Genomic DNA, 16,103 nt, shown 5'->3' with positions numbered 1-16,103 from the left:
CCCAATAGTACTGTGCATTCATACGACGCCTAACATGGACCTCATTTAAACAGAAAGGTTACAAGCCTTCAAGGACTAAATTTCATGGCTGCCGAAGTGTGGAAATGACGTCACTAATACGGCTTATCTTGTCCACATTGTGATTAGGTGTGGAGTGTGGAATCCACACGTAAAAATTTCCACGCTTTTTACTTAAAAAGCGTATGCTAGTTAAAATCTAATAATAAGTTATGAAATTTTTTTACTATTCTATTTTATAAGTCTCACACACAAATATCTTTAAAAATAAATAATTAGTATTATCATTTTTAATTTGTGGATGCGTTTGGATGTTTATCAGATGCATGACCTGACCGTTCATTCTTGTGCAAACTAAGACCTAGAATATAAACTAGATCTTGACCGTACGAACTGGCTGGCTCCAGCTCCAACCAGCCTTAGTTACCTATTCAAAATTATTCTTAATCTTGTCCTCAACAAAATCTACATTTATTCTTTTTCATGATACTAGAGAGTATTCTTATTTTGCTAGTGTTGATGGTATATTTGGTACCAAATTATTTTTCAGCGAAGCACTTTACAGCTTTGCAATACAGATTGCAATTTTTGCATGTGAAAATGATTACTGTGCCTGTATAATCGGTTTGATTATTCTACAACTACTGTGACATAAACTTTTGAAAGGAACGGGGTTTAATGATATCATAACTTTAATTAACGTAAGATCTTAGCAGAAATCATAGGCCTAGTTTACCAGTATAGATAATAGCGCTCATGATTTCGTTGTCAGTTGATATTGCCCTAAATGAATGACTATGTGTATAACAACGATAAGAGTAAGAAATTATATAATGCAGTGGTAATGAAATCTTCATGTAAAATAAATGGTTCAGTACATTAGCCTAGTTCCAGGATACGTTGCCAGCTTACTTTACTCTAAAAGACATAGTTATAACACTTGTGCTTACTATTACATTTGCAGCTTCAAAATATTCTTTATGAAAGTTAATGTAATTATGTAATTGCAATGATACAATAATGATAATTATTTTTTTGAGTTCACGTGCTAGCATATAACCAATAGTGTTGTTAGCCCTAGATAATAGGTCTAGTCATTATATTTATATCAATACTGTCAGATTGACCATCATGATAAATTCATCGATATATTTCATTACGACGATGTGATTAAAATGCTTTATTATATATATATATATATATATATATATATATATATATATATATACATACATACATACATATTGCATTCTAGTACCGTATATTTTCGTCGTCCAATTAAATACGTAAGTTTCATTTCAATTTTTCATCACCTGTTAGAGAAGTTTCATTCAATTCTTTCATCGTCAAATTAAATAAGTTTCATCAACAAATTAAAGAAGTGTCGACTGTTGTTGAGAAGTTTTGTTTCTTTTACCCTCTCGTCAAAAACACTAGAATAAAAAATTTAACTAAATGTGCAAACAATATGGACTAAAAACGGAAAGGGTCAGTGTCTACCCTTATTTATCAGTTAAAAAAAATAAAATATTGGCTAGGAATTCGTACCGCTAAGTTTTGAACACTTACTACATCACGATAAACAACCTATCCAGAGTTCCAACCACTACATCGATAAGTCGAATATATTGCATAACTGGCAACTGTGTTAAGATACCGAACGTGGATTTCCTTAGTGTGGAAATCTGGCAGCCCTGGACAATTGTCCTCATTGCTGAGTTGCCACCGAGTGATGGGGACAACTAGTCCTTGAAAGCTTGTAACTTTTGTTTGGGGAATATAATCCCTTTTAGAAACCATCCTGTTTAAATATATATATATTTAGACTATATGTTACTCGCAGTAAGCGTGAGCATTGCTCTATAAATCACTGTGGGTGGTTTTTCCAGCCGTGGTGATCGACGTCTCGAAGAATATCAAGCCAGACCAACCGAACTACGAGGTGAAAGTCAAAGATTTCGAGGAGTGGGAGGCTGTCCACGGAGTAATTCCTGATGGCAGCCTAGTCCTCGCCCGCACAGGATGGGGTGCTAAGGTCAATACACTTAGCCAATATTTAGGGCTCGATGGCAATAATAATCAAAACTTCCCAGGTGGGTATGAGAACCAATGTTTGGCTGAAACTTAAACCAAGAGGATTATTTAAGATACGGTCGCTTTAGTGTCAGTATTACCAAGATGAGGCAAAACAGTTGATGACAACTACAAAAATTCTGAATCATTACTTTTACACCTAAAAGTAAAGCCTGAAATGTGGAATTTTTAAAATTGTGACGTAATGGGGTCCTCTCATAGATTAAGACCCCTACTGTCTGTGAACTTCATGGGGTGCACTGTAGAAGTTACTAAAGGTTTTTTGCAGCGTCCCTTCGGTCCTTAGCTGCAACCCCTTTAATTCCCTTTACTGTACCTCCATTCATATTCTCTTTCTTCCATCTTGCTATCCACCCTCTCCTAAAAATTATTTCAATGCAACTGCGAAGTTTTCCTCCTGTTTCACCTTTTGAACCCACTTACTCTCAATTTCCTTTCCAGCGCTGAATGCTCTCATAAGTCCCAGTTTTTGGCCTTTGCCCTAAACTCTATTTTCCATTCCATTTCATTCATAGATTTAGATGCATTTGTCTTGCTTTTGCAGGTCTCGGCAAAGGTGCTGCCGAGTGGCTACTCAACCATCGCAAAAAGCACGGCCATAAAACTGGTGTGGTTAGATTGGCATCGATACAATATCAGTGGATGTTGGAAGTCTGTGAGATATCCATCCCATGTGACACTGTACAAGGAAAACATCTATGGCATTGAAAATATGGCTAATCTTGACAAGGTACCTTTCTATGTATCTAACGACATCAGAAGAGATGACAGACCATGTGACAGACAAGATATAGTTGCCAAAAAGAAAGCATCTTCAGGTTTATGATGGTGAATGACGTATAGAATGTTTTTTATTCATCATTTAGGCTTAATGCTGTGAGTCACTAACAACATCCTTTTTCCTGTTGCAGTTACCAGTCAAAGGAGCTTTGGTTACAGTGCTTCCGTGAGGATTGGTGGAGAAGTGGAGCCCCTGCCAGAATCATTGCTGAAGTGGGAGAGGCCAGCAGTGCACCAAGCCCTCTTCCATCAGTTCTGTGCTAGTGGTAATGATTGGTGCAGTTCTTGCCAAAGAAATCATTGGTGCTTAGTGGATTTGATTTTGTATCGTCTCTGTCACAACAGGTACTATGGTATGCTTACTGCATCTAGATAGGAAGGACAACATCTTTGTTTACACTTACTCTTATTGGCAATTATCTTTTATGATTATTTTATAATATCAAGAAAGTTATTGATTCTGTAATTAGCATTATTTAGCTTGATCTGTAGGAAGGTGCTGAGCCAGTATTCGAATGCGTGTTCAGACACTGGATATTTTTAAGGAGAGTAGAACTGGGATATGTTATACTGTTGCTCTTAACTTTCTTGTTATCAAAATTTCATATAGTATATTTGAACTAAGGTTATAGTGTTGAGGGAGTACAGTCAACTTGGAAAAGTTTTGTGGCGTGACAGAGTCCCCAGGTATATAAGTGTGAATTGGTCTTTACCACAAGACTTCATAATTATGTGATTTAATCTTGTTAGTATATGCACCATGTCTCCTTTTGGTGATGTCCATTTTGTAGCTGATCTTCTTGAAAGCTTGAACATAATTTCTTCAGACCATGCCTATTAAATATCAATATTCGAAACAAAAATGATGCGGAATTGTTACAAATTACAGTAATTTTATTTGTTTCCATATAATAGTGAGATTGTGAAATTTATTTTTCTCTGATTAATTATTTTCTGCCCAGATCTTGACTTTCTGTGTTTCATTAGGTTTATCCTTTTAAAAAATATAGTTTTATTGTTAATGACTTTATAATCTTTTGCATATTTTTTGTAAAATAACAAAGGAATTCATGCCAATCGTTAAGGTGAATATGGTGTTCTTTTATTTTTTTTGGACTAAAAGGCTTTTTGTTTTTGAATCTTTGTAAATCTACTGTATCTTCCTATATAATCTGATAATCACTGGAGTTTTAAATAAACCTAGCAATGTTATGTTAGCATCCTCACTCACACACTTCATTTCTTTACTTAGACTATTGTGGTGGACTGATTTCAAAGCCACCACTACTGTCCTAGCAAATCTCTTGATAGCAAAGGGAATGTAAAATTATGTAACTACTTTAACAGGACATTTTGAGTTTGGAGAGTCCCAACTGAACTATCTTAAAAGAAACATCAATAACACAAGTAATTCTCTGTTGATAGGTTTACATTGTACAAAGTCTGAGGCAACCAACAAGAAGTACCTTCGAATTTCTCTCTAGGCAAGAGCCTGTGCTGGCTTGGTGAGTTTCAGCAAACAAATTAATAATTTTTTTTTAAAATGCTCACCAAATGTACATTTGATGAGAATTGGATTGGGGGTCAATTTTATTTATGAAATGCCCATATGTTTTTATGGAACCCAAACACATTACCCAATTAGTGCCATCAGTGCACCTCATGTGGTGCACTGTAGGCATTACTTAAGGTCCTTTGGAGCGTGCCTTCAGCCCATAGCTGCAACCCCTTTCATTCCTTTTACTGTACCTCCTTTCACATTCTCTTTCTTCCATCTTACTTTCCACCCTCTCCTAACAGTTGATTCATAGTGCAACTGCCTTGAGGTTTTCCTCCTGTTACACCTTTTAAACCTTTTTATTTTTAATTCCCGTTTCAGCGCTGAATGACCATATAGGTCCCAGTGCTTGGCGTTTTACCTAAATTGTATATTCAAGGCCAAACACATTAGGACGTGATAAACGTGGGATGAACTATAATTTTCTGTGTGAACCTATGTTTTAGAATAAATTAAATAGATGTCCTACAGAAACAAAGTTGTTATACATGGAATGCCAACAGCAGACATAAAAAGTCTGAAGCCCTTTCTCATTTTAATATCATGCTTGACACGCTTCTACATAACAGTAACTAAAACAATTGTCATGATAATCTCGGTGGGAGGTTGATACAAGTTTAAGGTCCACACCAGGACTCTTATGCCTTTATTATAAAGAGTTGCCAACAATTTTAGATTGTATAGGCCTAATCTGTCCACTAATCAACACTGACTTCACTGTATCCTAAACATTCGATGAATACTAATTGCTTAGACCTAGTCTGCCGACAGTCCACGTGACTGGAACATTCTTTGCAAACTGATAACTTCGCCTTCCCCTGAAAATTCTGCATAATCTAAGTATAATAAACTTTGCAAAATACCTTAATAGAATACGCTAATGTTTCAGCTTATTCTTCTACATATATAAACACGTTATATGCTTGAAACAAAGATTTAAAAGCACAAATAGTTCAAGTTAAACTAAAGAAGGGGAAAGTCACAAGTAAAGGACGTGGGCTATTTCATGTAGTATAATGGGAATCAAATTATATATATATATATATATATATATATAGATATATATACTATATATATATATATATATAAGTAAAAATATAGTTCTTTCAATGTAGACCGTAATAAATTAGTACAGATTTTCACGAGGTATAGATTATTGTATCTAAGCTTTAAAGCAGAGAAAAAAAATAATATGAAGTAGAACTCAGAGAAAAGAGCCGTTTAAAAGACAAACTCCAATCCCCATCACTACTACTACTGTGAAAAGTGCAAGTAGTCGACGCGGGTAATTTATCTCGGTCTTCTAAGGAAAATCTGCACATTACCGGTAAGTTATTGAAGTACAGTTGAAACATTAACTAAAACCAAATTACTTTTAGACCTAAGGTGTTGTCTGCTGTATCAAACGGGCTATTGTAAGTTGTTCATTATCAAATAGCATACTAGGCTTGTTTGTGACGTCACTGGAAGTCGCAAATTGTAATCCATATTGCGAGAAATTATTTGTATTTATATATAGAATTATGTCGTATTAATAATTTGTCAGCCTTTTTTGTATATTTTGAATATTTTGTGTCCTGAAGTATATCTGAAGACATAGCTAGCTAGGTATAGTAGGCCTAGGGCCTATTAGGGTAGGCCTATCCGTGGTCGAGTTCAGTAAGGAAGTCGTCATCTACGCAACTTTGCAATTCTCTATTTTAATTCTTTGTCTGAATAAACAGGCAATTACTTTTAGATTTCACCGTAAACCCACTTGGCCTAGCCTAGATCTCAGATTGACTAGGTTAGGCCTACTTGAAAGTCGTCCAATCGCCAACATCGGGTTTTACGAGGCCTAGCCTAGGCCTAGGTGGTTTAAGTCTTAACGTCAATGGTTAGGTTAGCGTTTTCGTCCTGATTGGTTAAACTATATCGTAGAGGTTATCCAAGACTAACCTCGGCTTCGTTTCAGCTCTATACGAGCCAAAGCAAGCTTGACCCAGATCAGCTAGGCTGTCAGCCTACCTTATTCGTACAAGCCGATGAGGATAAACTTGTTTACGGGTGACTACTTACCTCACAAACTCCTTGTACAGGCAGTCCCCGGGTCACATTGGGGGTTCCGTTCCTACTCCGCGATGTAAACCGAAAAAAGGCGTAACCTGAGACATCATTGGAAATCCAAAGAAAACCTTTCTCTTAATCTTTTGGGTGCATTGAAAAGGACATAATATGCAATTAGATTGAGCTTTTCATCAAAAGCCTCCAAAGTTTGGCTATTCTGCCTTTTTGGAGCCATATTCAAATTCCAGTCTTCCATCGGACTGGTGACGTAAACTCGGAAAATGTGCTGTAACCTGGGAAGGAATTTTTGATGAATAATATTCGAAGCGCGACATAACCTCAGAAGGATGAAAGCCGAGTCTGATGTAACTCTGGGACTGCCTGTACTGTCATCTTTAAAGGAATGCAGTGGCTGTCTTGAAATGCTCTGCCATATTAAGTTAAGAGTAAGCCTATTCACCTTCAGGTTACTTTCACATGGAAGTTGAAGTAGTACGTAGCCTACAACCTTTTGCCTAATTAACAACTCTGAACCCGAATTGTGACCCGTGTTAGCCTTATACCTACTGTTACACCTTTTAACCATTAGCTAACAGGGTTCATTTCATTGTCTGTTTTGGCAAAGTGTTGAGTATGCATTTTTCAAATTATTTTAGTTATCCACAGTGACGGTTATTTTGTTGTTGACCTGTTTCACTAAGCATCTCGTGTGTCTCCCTCACTATCCAGGATGTATGGTGAGAGAGAAACAACTTATACAGTACTTTGCTGAAACAAGAAGTCAATGATAAAGCCACCATTGATGCAAATAACTAAAAAGAAAAAAAAAAGAATTGAAGAAATGCATATTTGACTGCCAAAAAAAGGACAGTTTGTTCACCCCCTTCATAAATCAATACTGTAAGTATATATAAGTGTATGATCTTAGTGATTACTTCTTACTGTGGGGAAATCACTAGTGAACTCGTCCCAAGTGTGTCAATAAGAGAGGTTCCATAGAAAAGGTCTTAAACACTGATGTTGATAATGTCATGATTTGTTCCGATACGTAATACAAACCCTCGGTCCTTTAACAATAGGAAGGTAACTAGCGGCAGCTGGGACGGTCGTAAGTTTCGAACAAGGGGAGAACGGTAGTTAACTGCTTGTCCGATCGTGCGCGCGCCCGAGAGGTGAAGAATCACTTTTGCTTTCGGCCGCGGGTGTGAAGGACGTGTTCGTCATCGCTCTGCCCGCTCCATCGTCGTATGCTTTGTTTATATTGTGTTTTCTACTAATGGTTTGGTTTGACTTGAAAATGAAACTGTAAGTACACTGTTTCATTTCATTACTTAATTTAATGAATCAACGTGGAGCTATCGCCGTAGAGACGGCGATTTTCGCTCTTTTCATGAATTGAACCCTTGAATTATGTCTCGGTGCCGAGGGCGGGCGCACTCGCGCCGAGTCATGTATTTTGGGCGAAAGTGTGTAATTGAAAGATGTAAGTACTCTTTTTCATTATATTTTTGCCCTGTGTGTTCGTTGCCGAGAGCTTGATTGCGCTCGGCAAGAGCCTCTTATTTTGTATGAATAGAATGCAATGAAAGTGGATTCGCAATGCAGTTTTCTTTTCATTTTCATTTATTAATTGCATCAAATTTAATTTTGGATCAATTTCCGCTCTTACCCGGGAATTAATCCTTACGATTTTATTGCTGTGAAAGTGAAAATAGCAAGTGCAGTATTGTTCATTTTCATATATATTTATGATAGCATCATATTATTATGGATCAAGTTTCCGCTCTTACCGGGAATTGATTTTTCCCTCTTTAAGTTCTATGAAGTGAATCGCAAGTGCAGTATTCTGTTTCATTTTCATATTACTTTTTCACTGCTGTGCGGGGGTAGGGGAAGCGAAGGTCTGCCAGGAAGTCGTCGGAAAGCTCTCCCGCGACTCCCTTGGTATCCGATTCTTCGTCTTCTTTCCTGCCCCCCGCTCAGCTTCCTCGTATTTTGTTTTTGGGGTCTTCCTTCCGTTCGGGGTGGGGCATGTCTCCCCCCCCGTGCGTGAGGGAACCCCTCTTACTAATCTGTCTGTGCTACCGCAGGTGCTACAGCCGTGGGAGACGACCTTGGACAGGTATGGACCACTGCGGCTGCAGGGACGTGCCTAGCATCCACGATCTGCTGCAGAGTCTAGCGAGGTCTGGGGCGGTGACCTTGGAGTGGAGTCTCCACTACAACCTTGCACGGCCGCTTATCTGCTTCCCCCCGCTGGTCTACATCCACCCCATGCTGTGTCGGTTGACGCCGTCTGCCGCTTCTAGGGCCGGTCGCCGCCGTACCGAGGAGGGGTATGCCTCCGCCGCCTGTGTTTTCTTCGTGTTTGCCTGCCCCAGACTTCCGCTGTTCCAGCAGTTCGCCCCTGGACCGGCCGCCAGTACCACGCTGGCTGCCGATGATTCTACGAGGCGATGGCTGGGCCTGCCGTACCTGTCGCTGATGTGGTTCCCGCTACTGGGCTTGGCTGTCCCATTCTTGTGTTTACCGCTGCCGCTGTTCCTGCCGCTCCTGAGCTGGTTGCTGTTCCTGTCGCTCCTGGTTCCTGCGCCTGTCCATGCTGGTCCTGCCCTGGTGTGTCTTCCCCAGTCCCAGGTCCTTCCGGACAGGTGCAGTCGGCCGTGTTGCTTCGGCAATAGGCCCGACTCCGGCCTGGATGGAGGACCTGACGACTGTCCCGCGTGAGCTGACGAAGAAGAGGAAGGTGTCATTCGTCTTCGTCGTGTTGCTGCCTCTTCCCCTTCGACTTCTAAGGCCCATAAGCCGAAGAAGAAGAAGGCTGCCTCCCCCCCCTAAGAAGTCTCCTTCGGGAACTTCTAAGGGCCCGTCCCACCTCGGTGGGACGGGGGGTCCTTCTGCTGGTCCTCCTGCTCCTTCGGGAGCGGGGCCCGTCTCCCCTTCCGTAAGGAAGAGATAGACGGGACCAGAGGAGTATCGGTTAGCTCTGGTACTTCCTCGCCTGGTGCTAGCGGCGATGCCGCTACGCCAGGTTCCGGCTCGGTCTCTCGTTCGCGGGAGATCCCGAGTGTACGCTCTCCCTCGGGAGACCGTGCAGCCAAAGTTTCGGCGCCAGAGTTCGCTCGGCGCCAAGACCACGGCACGGAGCAGAAGGCTGGCGACAGAACCGCTCAGGTGACTCTCGCCAGGCCAGCGGCCGCTCTTCGCAGCGACCAGCTGGTAACCGGGTTTTGTTATTCCCCTAAGAAGACTCCTTCGGGAACTTCGAAGGGCTCGTCACATTCCGGTGTGACGGGGGGGGTTCTTCTGCTGGTCCTCCTGTTCCTTCGGGAACGGGGCCCGTCTCCCCTTCTGAGAAGAAGAAGAAGACGGGGACCAAGGGTGTGCTGGCTACCGCTGGTACACCCTCGCCTGGTCTTGGCAGCTCTGGCTGCTAAGCCAGGTACCGGCTCGGTTTCTCGTCCGGCGAGAAGTTCCGAGTGTACGATCTCCTTCGGGTGACCGTGCAGCCAAAGTTAAGACGCCTGAGTTCGCTCGCGTCATGACCGAGGCACGGAGCAGAAGACTGTCGAGAGCCGCTCAGGTGACTCTCGCCAGGCCAGCGGCCGCTCTCGCAGCGACCAGCCGGTACCTCGGGTGTGGACGTGACGGTCTCTGACCGGCCACGGGTTGAGGCTGGGAAGAGGTCCCCCAGGCCCCTCGACCGACGGTACCAGCCTCGGCTGGTACCAGCGGTTTGACGTGCCGCGAGGACGCTCACCGGTCTCACGGCGAAAGCGAGCTCTGCAGGTCACCTGACCGCCGCTCCCACAGGGACCGGGCGGATACGGTGACCAGCAGCAGCTCGTCTGACGCACGGGGACCGGGGTCGACGTGCTCAGTCGAGCCGCTCGCCACAGGTGAGCGGCACGGCCAGGCCTGCAGATCGATCCCCACCGCAGGTTTGGTGATCGGCTGCAGCCCCCCACGTACGCTGGTCCTGCCAGCGAGCGGGGGGGGGTAGGCGTCAAGGTCTGTCTCTCCACTACCTTCAACTTCCTCGGGCTACACCGGGAAGAGCGAGGTAGCTAGGAGTGATCGTGAGAGGTGCGCCGCTCACGATCCCGTCACGACGCCACACGTGCCACGTATGGTCTTAGGACCAACCAGGACGTACGCCGCAAGTGATTGGAGGCGACCGTCAGGGGGGAGGGGGTAGCGTCAGTTCTGTCTCTCCGATACCTTCAACTTCCTCGGCATACGCCAGGAAGAGACGAGGTATATAGGAGTGATCGTGAGAGATGCGCGCTCACGATCCCGTCACGACGCCGCACGTGCCAGGTTGGTCTTAGGACCAACCAGGACGTACGCGCAAGTGATTAGAGGCAACCGTCAGGGATCTGTTGCTGGTCCTTCTTCTGAAGGAGGAGGGTCCTGGGAGCGCTCTTGTTGGAGGGACTGGACGGTCCTACTCCTCAAGACGCTGTAACTTCCGAGATTCAGAGTAACTTTACCCAGTTGGTTATTGCACTGATTCGTCAGCACAACGACCGGGGGAAGGATCGCCGCTCCCACCAGCAGAGCCCATGTCTCTGCTCGAGTCGTTTTGGGGCACGAGAGGGAACCCAAACCGACGGTGGGTATGCCGCGATCGGAGCTTGCCGATTCTGTCTTGAACCAGAGTCTCTCGTCTCCGGACAAGAAGGCTCTCTCAGTTCTGGCCGGTCGGTCAAGCTACTTCCACCTCCTCTACTGCGACAGTGGCGTTTCTACGTGTCTTCGGACACCGTATTTGTAAATAATCCGTCGGTACCTCCTGAGAGGTTTCGACCTCGACGAGGACTGGAATGAGTCGGAGGACGGTATCGGCTCTCTCCTGTCAGGTGTCGATCAGCCCCACCCAGACGACGTTCACAGTGGCGGCAGACCTTTACCTACAGTGAGAGTTCGTAACCCTCCTCGGGGAAAACGTTTTCTCCTGACGATACGTTTTCCCAGACTCTGAGAGGCCATCGCCGCAAGGCGATGGCTGCTCCTACTCTTCTCCAACTGCTAGTTCCACTGGAAGGCGAGCGAGTATCCAATTCCTCCCCCATTCCCTCTCTCCTTACGGCTACGAGGGAAAGGGGAAGGATCCTACAGAGATTTCTCTGTAGGATCCCACGTTGGGGACTGCGCTACCAGGGGGGTGGGGGACCTTCGGGTCCTACCTGACGTAAGCCCCGGTCGTTGAGGAGGGATCCTGCCCCATTCTCGATTTCTACGGGAATCGAGAGGACCACCAGCCGATATCGTTTGACGAATTCGGTGGGGGTTTCGCAGACTGCTTAGAATTCTACGGAATTTCTAGCGCATTAAGAGTGTTAGAGTTTCTTACGATCTCCAAACACTTAGGCGAGACCACGGTCCAAAGTGAGCGAGACGAGAATCCCCGATATGTTACACGATAATCGGGAACCTCGCCTATGCTCGAATTCCTGGAATTTCTAGCATTAGGAAGAAGACTGCTGCTGAAAGAAGACTATCTCACAGTAGGCGACCAACCTGGAATAGAGAAGAACGGACGGGAATATCCAGTTTGGCTGGAACTATCGTCTTAGTATTCTGTTCACCATTGAAGCTTTTCCTTCGAGGAAGACTTCTCCTTCACTCTCTTTAATAGAGAACGAAGGTGGTCGATCTCCTCCTTATTTGTTTTCTTGAAGGAAAGAATTTAGGATGGAGATCGTGTCAGAATCCTACAAATATACTTCGTATATTAACCTCGCGACATGATTCTGCTAAGCAGTTGAATGGTCCGAGGGGTAGGCGCATATCCTGGTTATTCTACGAATGGCGACTTAGACGAAAAGTATTCTAATTGAACTGCAACCCGGGTTGCCTGCAACCTCCCAGGAGTTTCCAGTTTCAATTTTATACTTATGGTGTTGTCACAACAACACCATTTAAGCTTTTATATTTACCGAAATTCGTTTCGCTTAAATATAATTGCTCGAGCATATCCTTTTATGCTCGGTGGTTCTAGCCGAACGCATCCTTCGTGGAAAGGATTACTTGGCAACTCAGGATGACGAGTCACGCGACAGCTACTGCGTATTGAATTGCCCGAGGCATTTCAGTATCAGCTGCCGCTTTGAGATAGACGGTTGTTTATGTCTTTCTCACCTGCTTTGATTGAATAACAACCGTATCTCTGCCCAACAATCACGGACTTAAGTCTCTGATTAACGGGGTATTCTCGCATACATGAATGACCATCTACTGCTGAGAAACGCTAGTATTCATCGTCTTCGGTATTGCGAGAATTTTAAACAGAGATATCTATCTATTCGACTCTCATCTTTCTGTTTACCGCACGGTAACAGAATTCTGTAATAGGTCTCTTGCTGCAATCGTATCCCGATAATGCGAATGATTTTTTGCGGAATCTGAGTTTGTCCTCAAAATATCTTGTATCGGAGGTGTACAATTGTTCATTGTTCACCCCGGATTAGCAGATGTATTGAAAGACATCGCCTACTCCCACACCTGCCAGCTCTACTTCCAAACGTTCAGCCCATGAGAAGCAGTTCTTCAAGCGGCTCTCCCCTGTGTTTCATTACTGAAGAACGCCCCGCTTTCATTGCACAACGGACAGCAATGAAATGGCGGTTAGCGTTTTCAGTCATTTGTAAGCACAGGTTTAGAATCTTGAGATTCCTTCTCTCGATTCAGCTGGAAGACGTAGGTTGCATTCATTGCCTACCTTCGTCTTCAACGTCACATAGTGTTGTTTCTCCTTAAGCTGAGATTCAACGTCTATGAGATTTTCTTGCCATCAGGGACCTCGGTCTTTTGAAGGCAATTGACTTTCGCCTTTTGAGCTTATGCATTAAGAGAATCATCGCCGCGCCGTCCGGCATCGGTGACTAACAAATATTTTATTTGTTTGGTCTCTTAGCATAACTCTTTAAAGGGCGAAGGTCACGTGACTTACCGGATGCTTGGACAACTTGCCTCTACTGATTCCGAACCAGTCAGTCGGCAGCTGTCAGAGCGCCCGAGTCAGTTACGAACTATGCTGTGGACTTAGTTCGGTTTGTTCCAGAGCAATCATTACTTCGTCTTAATAGCTTGACAGTATCAGTACTGTACATAACCAAAGTCGAGAAGAGGGATAGGTCATACGACTATTCCCTTCTTTTCGTCTTAGGTAACTGCATGACTTCTCTTGAGAAGTCAAGCACAAAGGGATGGGGATGTGACGCTCGATTTCGTACCGATCTTCGTAGCGAAGACTCAGAACCCTTCGGTAACTGACGATTGGTTCGAGTCCTTCACAATACCCTCCCTAATGGACGTCACCGCCTCCGATACGAAGGCTATGCTGCTTTGTCCTGTGAAGGTGCGACGGAGCTGTCTGAAGAAACCTCTACCACCCAGGATGAGTGTGGACGCCTCTTCATCATTCTCTCGCGTTCCGCAAGAACTTCTCCGTGGCGCAGGTAATGAAGGCAGGCGCCTGGTCCAACCGGACCGCATGCACCTCCTTCTACCTTCAGGATATTGCCCACAGTTCCTTGGATCTTTTTCCTTGGGAACCGTGGTGGTTGCTCAACACGTTGTGTAGTTAACCCAGACCCTCGCAGGTCTGAACAGCATCGAGTCCTGGTGTGACCGTAAGAATGGATGAGGAATGAGAGTGTGACTGGCTCCTCTTCCCATCTTTTTCTTCCCTCTACCTTTGGGTAGAGGGACACGGTCGTCACCCTGCTGGGTAAGGACGAGATGCAGGTGAGCTACTCAATAGAGCACCATCCTTTATCCCTTTCAGTAGGGATAGGATAAATAAAATCCACCACTTCCCTCCAACAAGGGGGAGGAAGTGGATGCCAAATTGAGACAAACCCATCATTTTATGATTGTCTCTTGCAAACAGGAACAAGTTCTTGCTTGCTGGTACGAAGAGATACGCTTGCCTCTCTCTTAGTACTTGGCCCAGAGGTCTGATTGATCCTGCGGTGCACACCCCGATCAATCGGACAGAGGTTTGGATCCCTCCCTTGCTCTTACGACCAGGGAGGCACTCCAGGGTTGGACGAACACCAGTCTGTTCACCAAAAAGACTCAGATTCCTCCCACCAAGAAGTGAGTCTTCCTATTGTTAAAGGACCGAGGGTTTTGTATTACGTATCGGCAACAAATGACAATTTGTCGAAAATTGCATTTTTCCTAACTATACAAACCTGAGGCCTCCTTTACATATAGTCCCACCTCATGCACCCCTCACTCTGCAACTTTTTGCATGGGCCTAAAGCAAAAGTGATTCTTCACCTCTCGCGCGCGGGCGCGCGCACGATCGGACAAGCAGTTAACTACCGTTCTCCCCTGTTCGAAGCTTACGACCGTCCCAGCTGCCGCTAGTTTACCTTCCTATTGTTTAAAGGACCTCAGGTTTGTATAGTTAGGAAAAAATGCAATTTTCGACAATTGTCATTTTAAGTTATTAAAAAATTTCATATTTAAAAATTTTTATTTATTACTAATACTGTAGCCATGTTATTGCGGTTTTACCTGTAAATCATTCTCATTAGCATACGCACTAGATAACCAGATGGTTCCAATCCCCAAGTAATGAAACCAAACAATGTTAAATGAAAATCCAGTAAACACAGAAGTTGTGAACTATTTGGTTGAATCTCGTGAGCTATGGAATTGCTTGTGATTTTGCAGTTGTCATATTTAAATTATTGCTTCGAGTTTATAATGCTTTTTACAGTTGAGTTTTAATTTTAGGTTTAAAGTGAAACAGAGATGAAAACGGAAGATTTTCTAAGGACAGGAACTGCCCAGGAATTTTCAGCAGTTCTTAAACTCTATGATGAAGCCATCAAGATAAAGGGCTCCCAGAAGAAGAGGCAAATGAAAGATGGCTTGAAGCAGCTAGACAAGTAAGCATATTTGTTCCGACACGGCATACAAACCTTCGGTCCTTTTACAATAGGAAGGTTACTAGCGGCAGCTGGATAGGTCGTAAGCTTTCGAACAAGGGGTTTCGGTAGTTACTGCTTGTCCGACAGGGCGCGACGCGCGCGACTGGGAGGTAAACAAACCACTTTTGCTTTCGGCCTCACAGCGAGTGGACGTGTGTGTTCGACGCTCTCTGCCCGCTTCTCGTCGTTTGCTTTCTTGAGTATATGATTGTGTTTGTATGAAAGAATTCATTGTAAGTACAATCATTTCTCTCTTTTTCATAATATTTGAAGTGTTTTTGATTAATGATGGAATCTCTCGCCTCGCTACCCCACGGAGACTATGCCCGGGTACCGAAGGGCGTAAATGCGGGAAGTTCCGCTCTTTCCCGGAGATAGACCCTCATATTTTGTGTGCTCGGTGTCGGGGGCGCGAATGCACCCGAGCCGAGCCATGTGATGTTTTGCAATAATTGGTCGGAGGCGCAGTGGGACTTTGTATGAGGGCAGGAAGAAGCGAAGGCCTGCAAAGGAGTCGTCGGAAAGCTCTCCCGCGACTCCTTTGGTGACGGACACTTCGTCTTCTTTCCTGCCGCCCGCTCAACTTCCACGTATCGCGCCTTCCCCTTCGGGGGGGTTTCTAGGTCCTTCTCCTCTCCTGACTTGTCGAGTGTGGA

General features: G+C 44.3%; 1 protein-coding gene and 1 long non-coding RNA gene across 2 annotated transcripts in view; both read left to right on the top strand.

The window, feature by feature from the left end:
- LOC135195268 (isatin hydrolase-like) overlaps positions 1 to 3,861 on the top strand; it is a 9,494-nt gene extending 5,633 nt beyond the window's left edge. Inside the window, exons 4-6 of the mRNA XM_064221528.1 lie at positions 1,908 to 2,111; positions 2,657 to 2,842; positions 3,024 to 3,861. Coding sequence (XP_064077598.1) covers positions 1,908 to 2,111; positions 2,657 to 2,820 — 368 coding nt within the window. The 3' untranslated portion in view covers positions 2,821 to 2,842; positions 3,024 to 3,861. The remainder of the gene's footprint in view (positions 1 to 1,907; positions 2,112 to 2,656; positions 2,843 to 3,023) is intronic.
- A 1,746-nt stretch (positions 3,862 to 5,607) lies between these two features.
- On the top strand, positions 5,608 to 15,405 carry LOC135221323 (uncharacterized). Its single transcript, XR_010315901.1, has 2 exons — positions 5,608 to 5,777; positions 15,251 to 15,405. It is a non-coding gene; the product is annotated as an uncharacterized LOC135221323 (long non-coding RNA).
- The last annotated feature ends 698 nt before the right edge of the window (positions 15,406 to 16,103 follow it).

This window comes from Macrobrachium nipponense, chromosome 20 (genome assembly GCF_015104395.2).
Source record: "Macrobrachium nipponense isolate FS-2020 chromosome 20, ASM1510439v2, whole genome shotgun sequence".
Taxonomy (NCBI): domain Eukaryota; kingdom Metazoa; phylum Arthropoda; class Malacostraca; order Decapoda; family Palaemonidae; genus Macrobrachium; species Macrobrachium nipponense.
The sequence above is the reverse complement of the archived record's forward strand: the minus strand, read 5'-3'. Positions and strand labels throughout refer to the sequence as shown.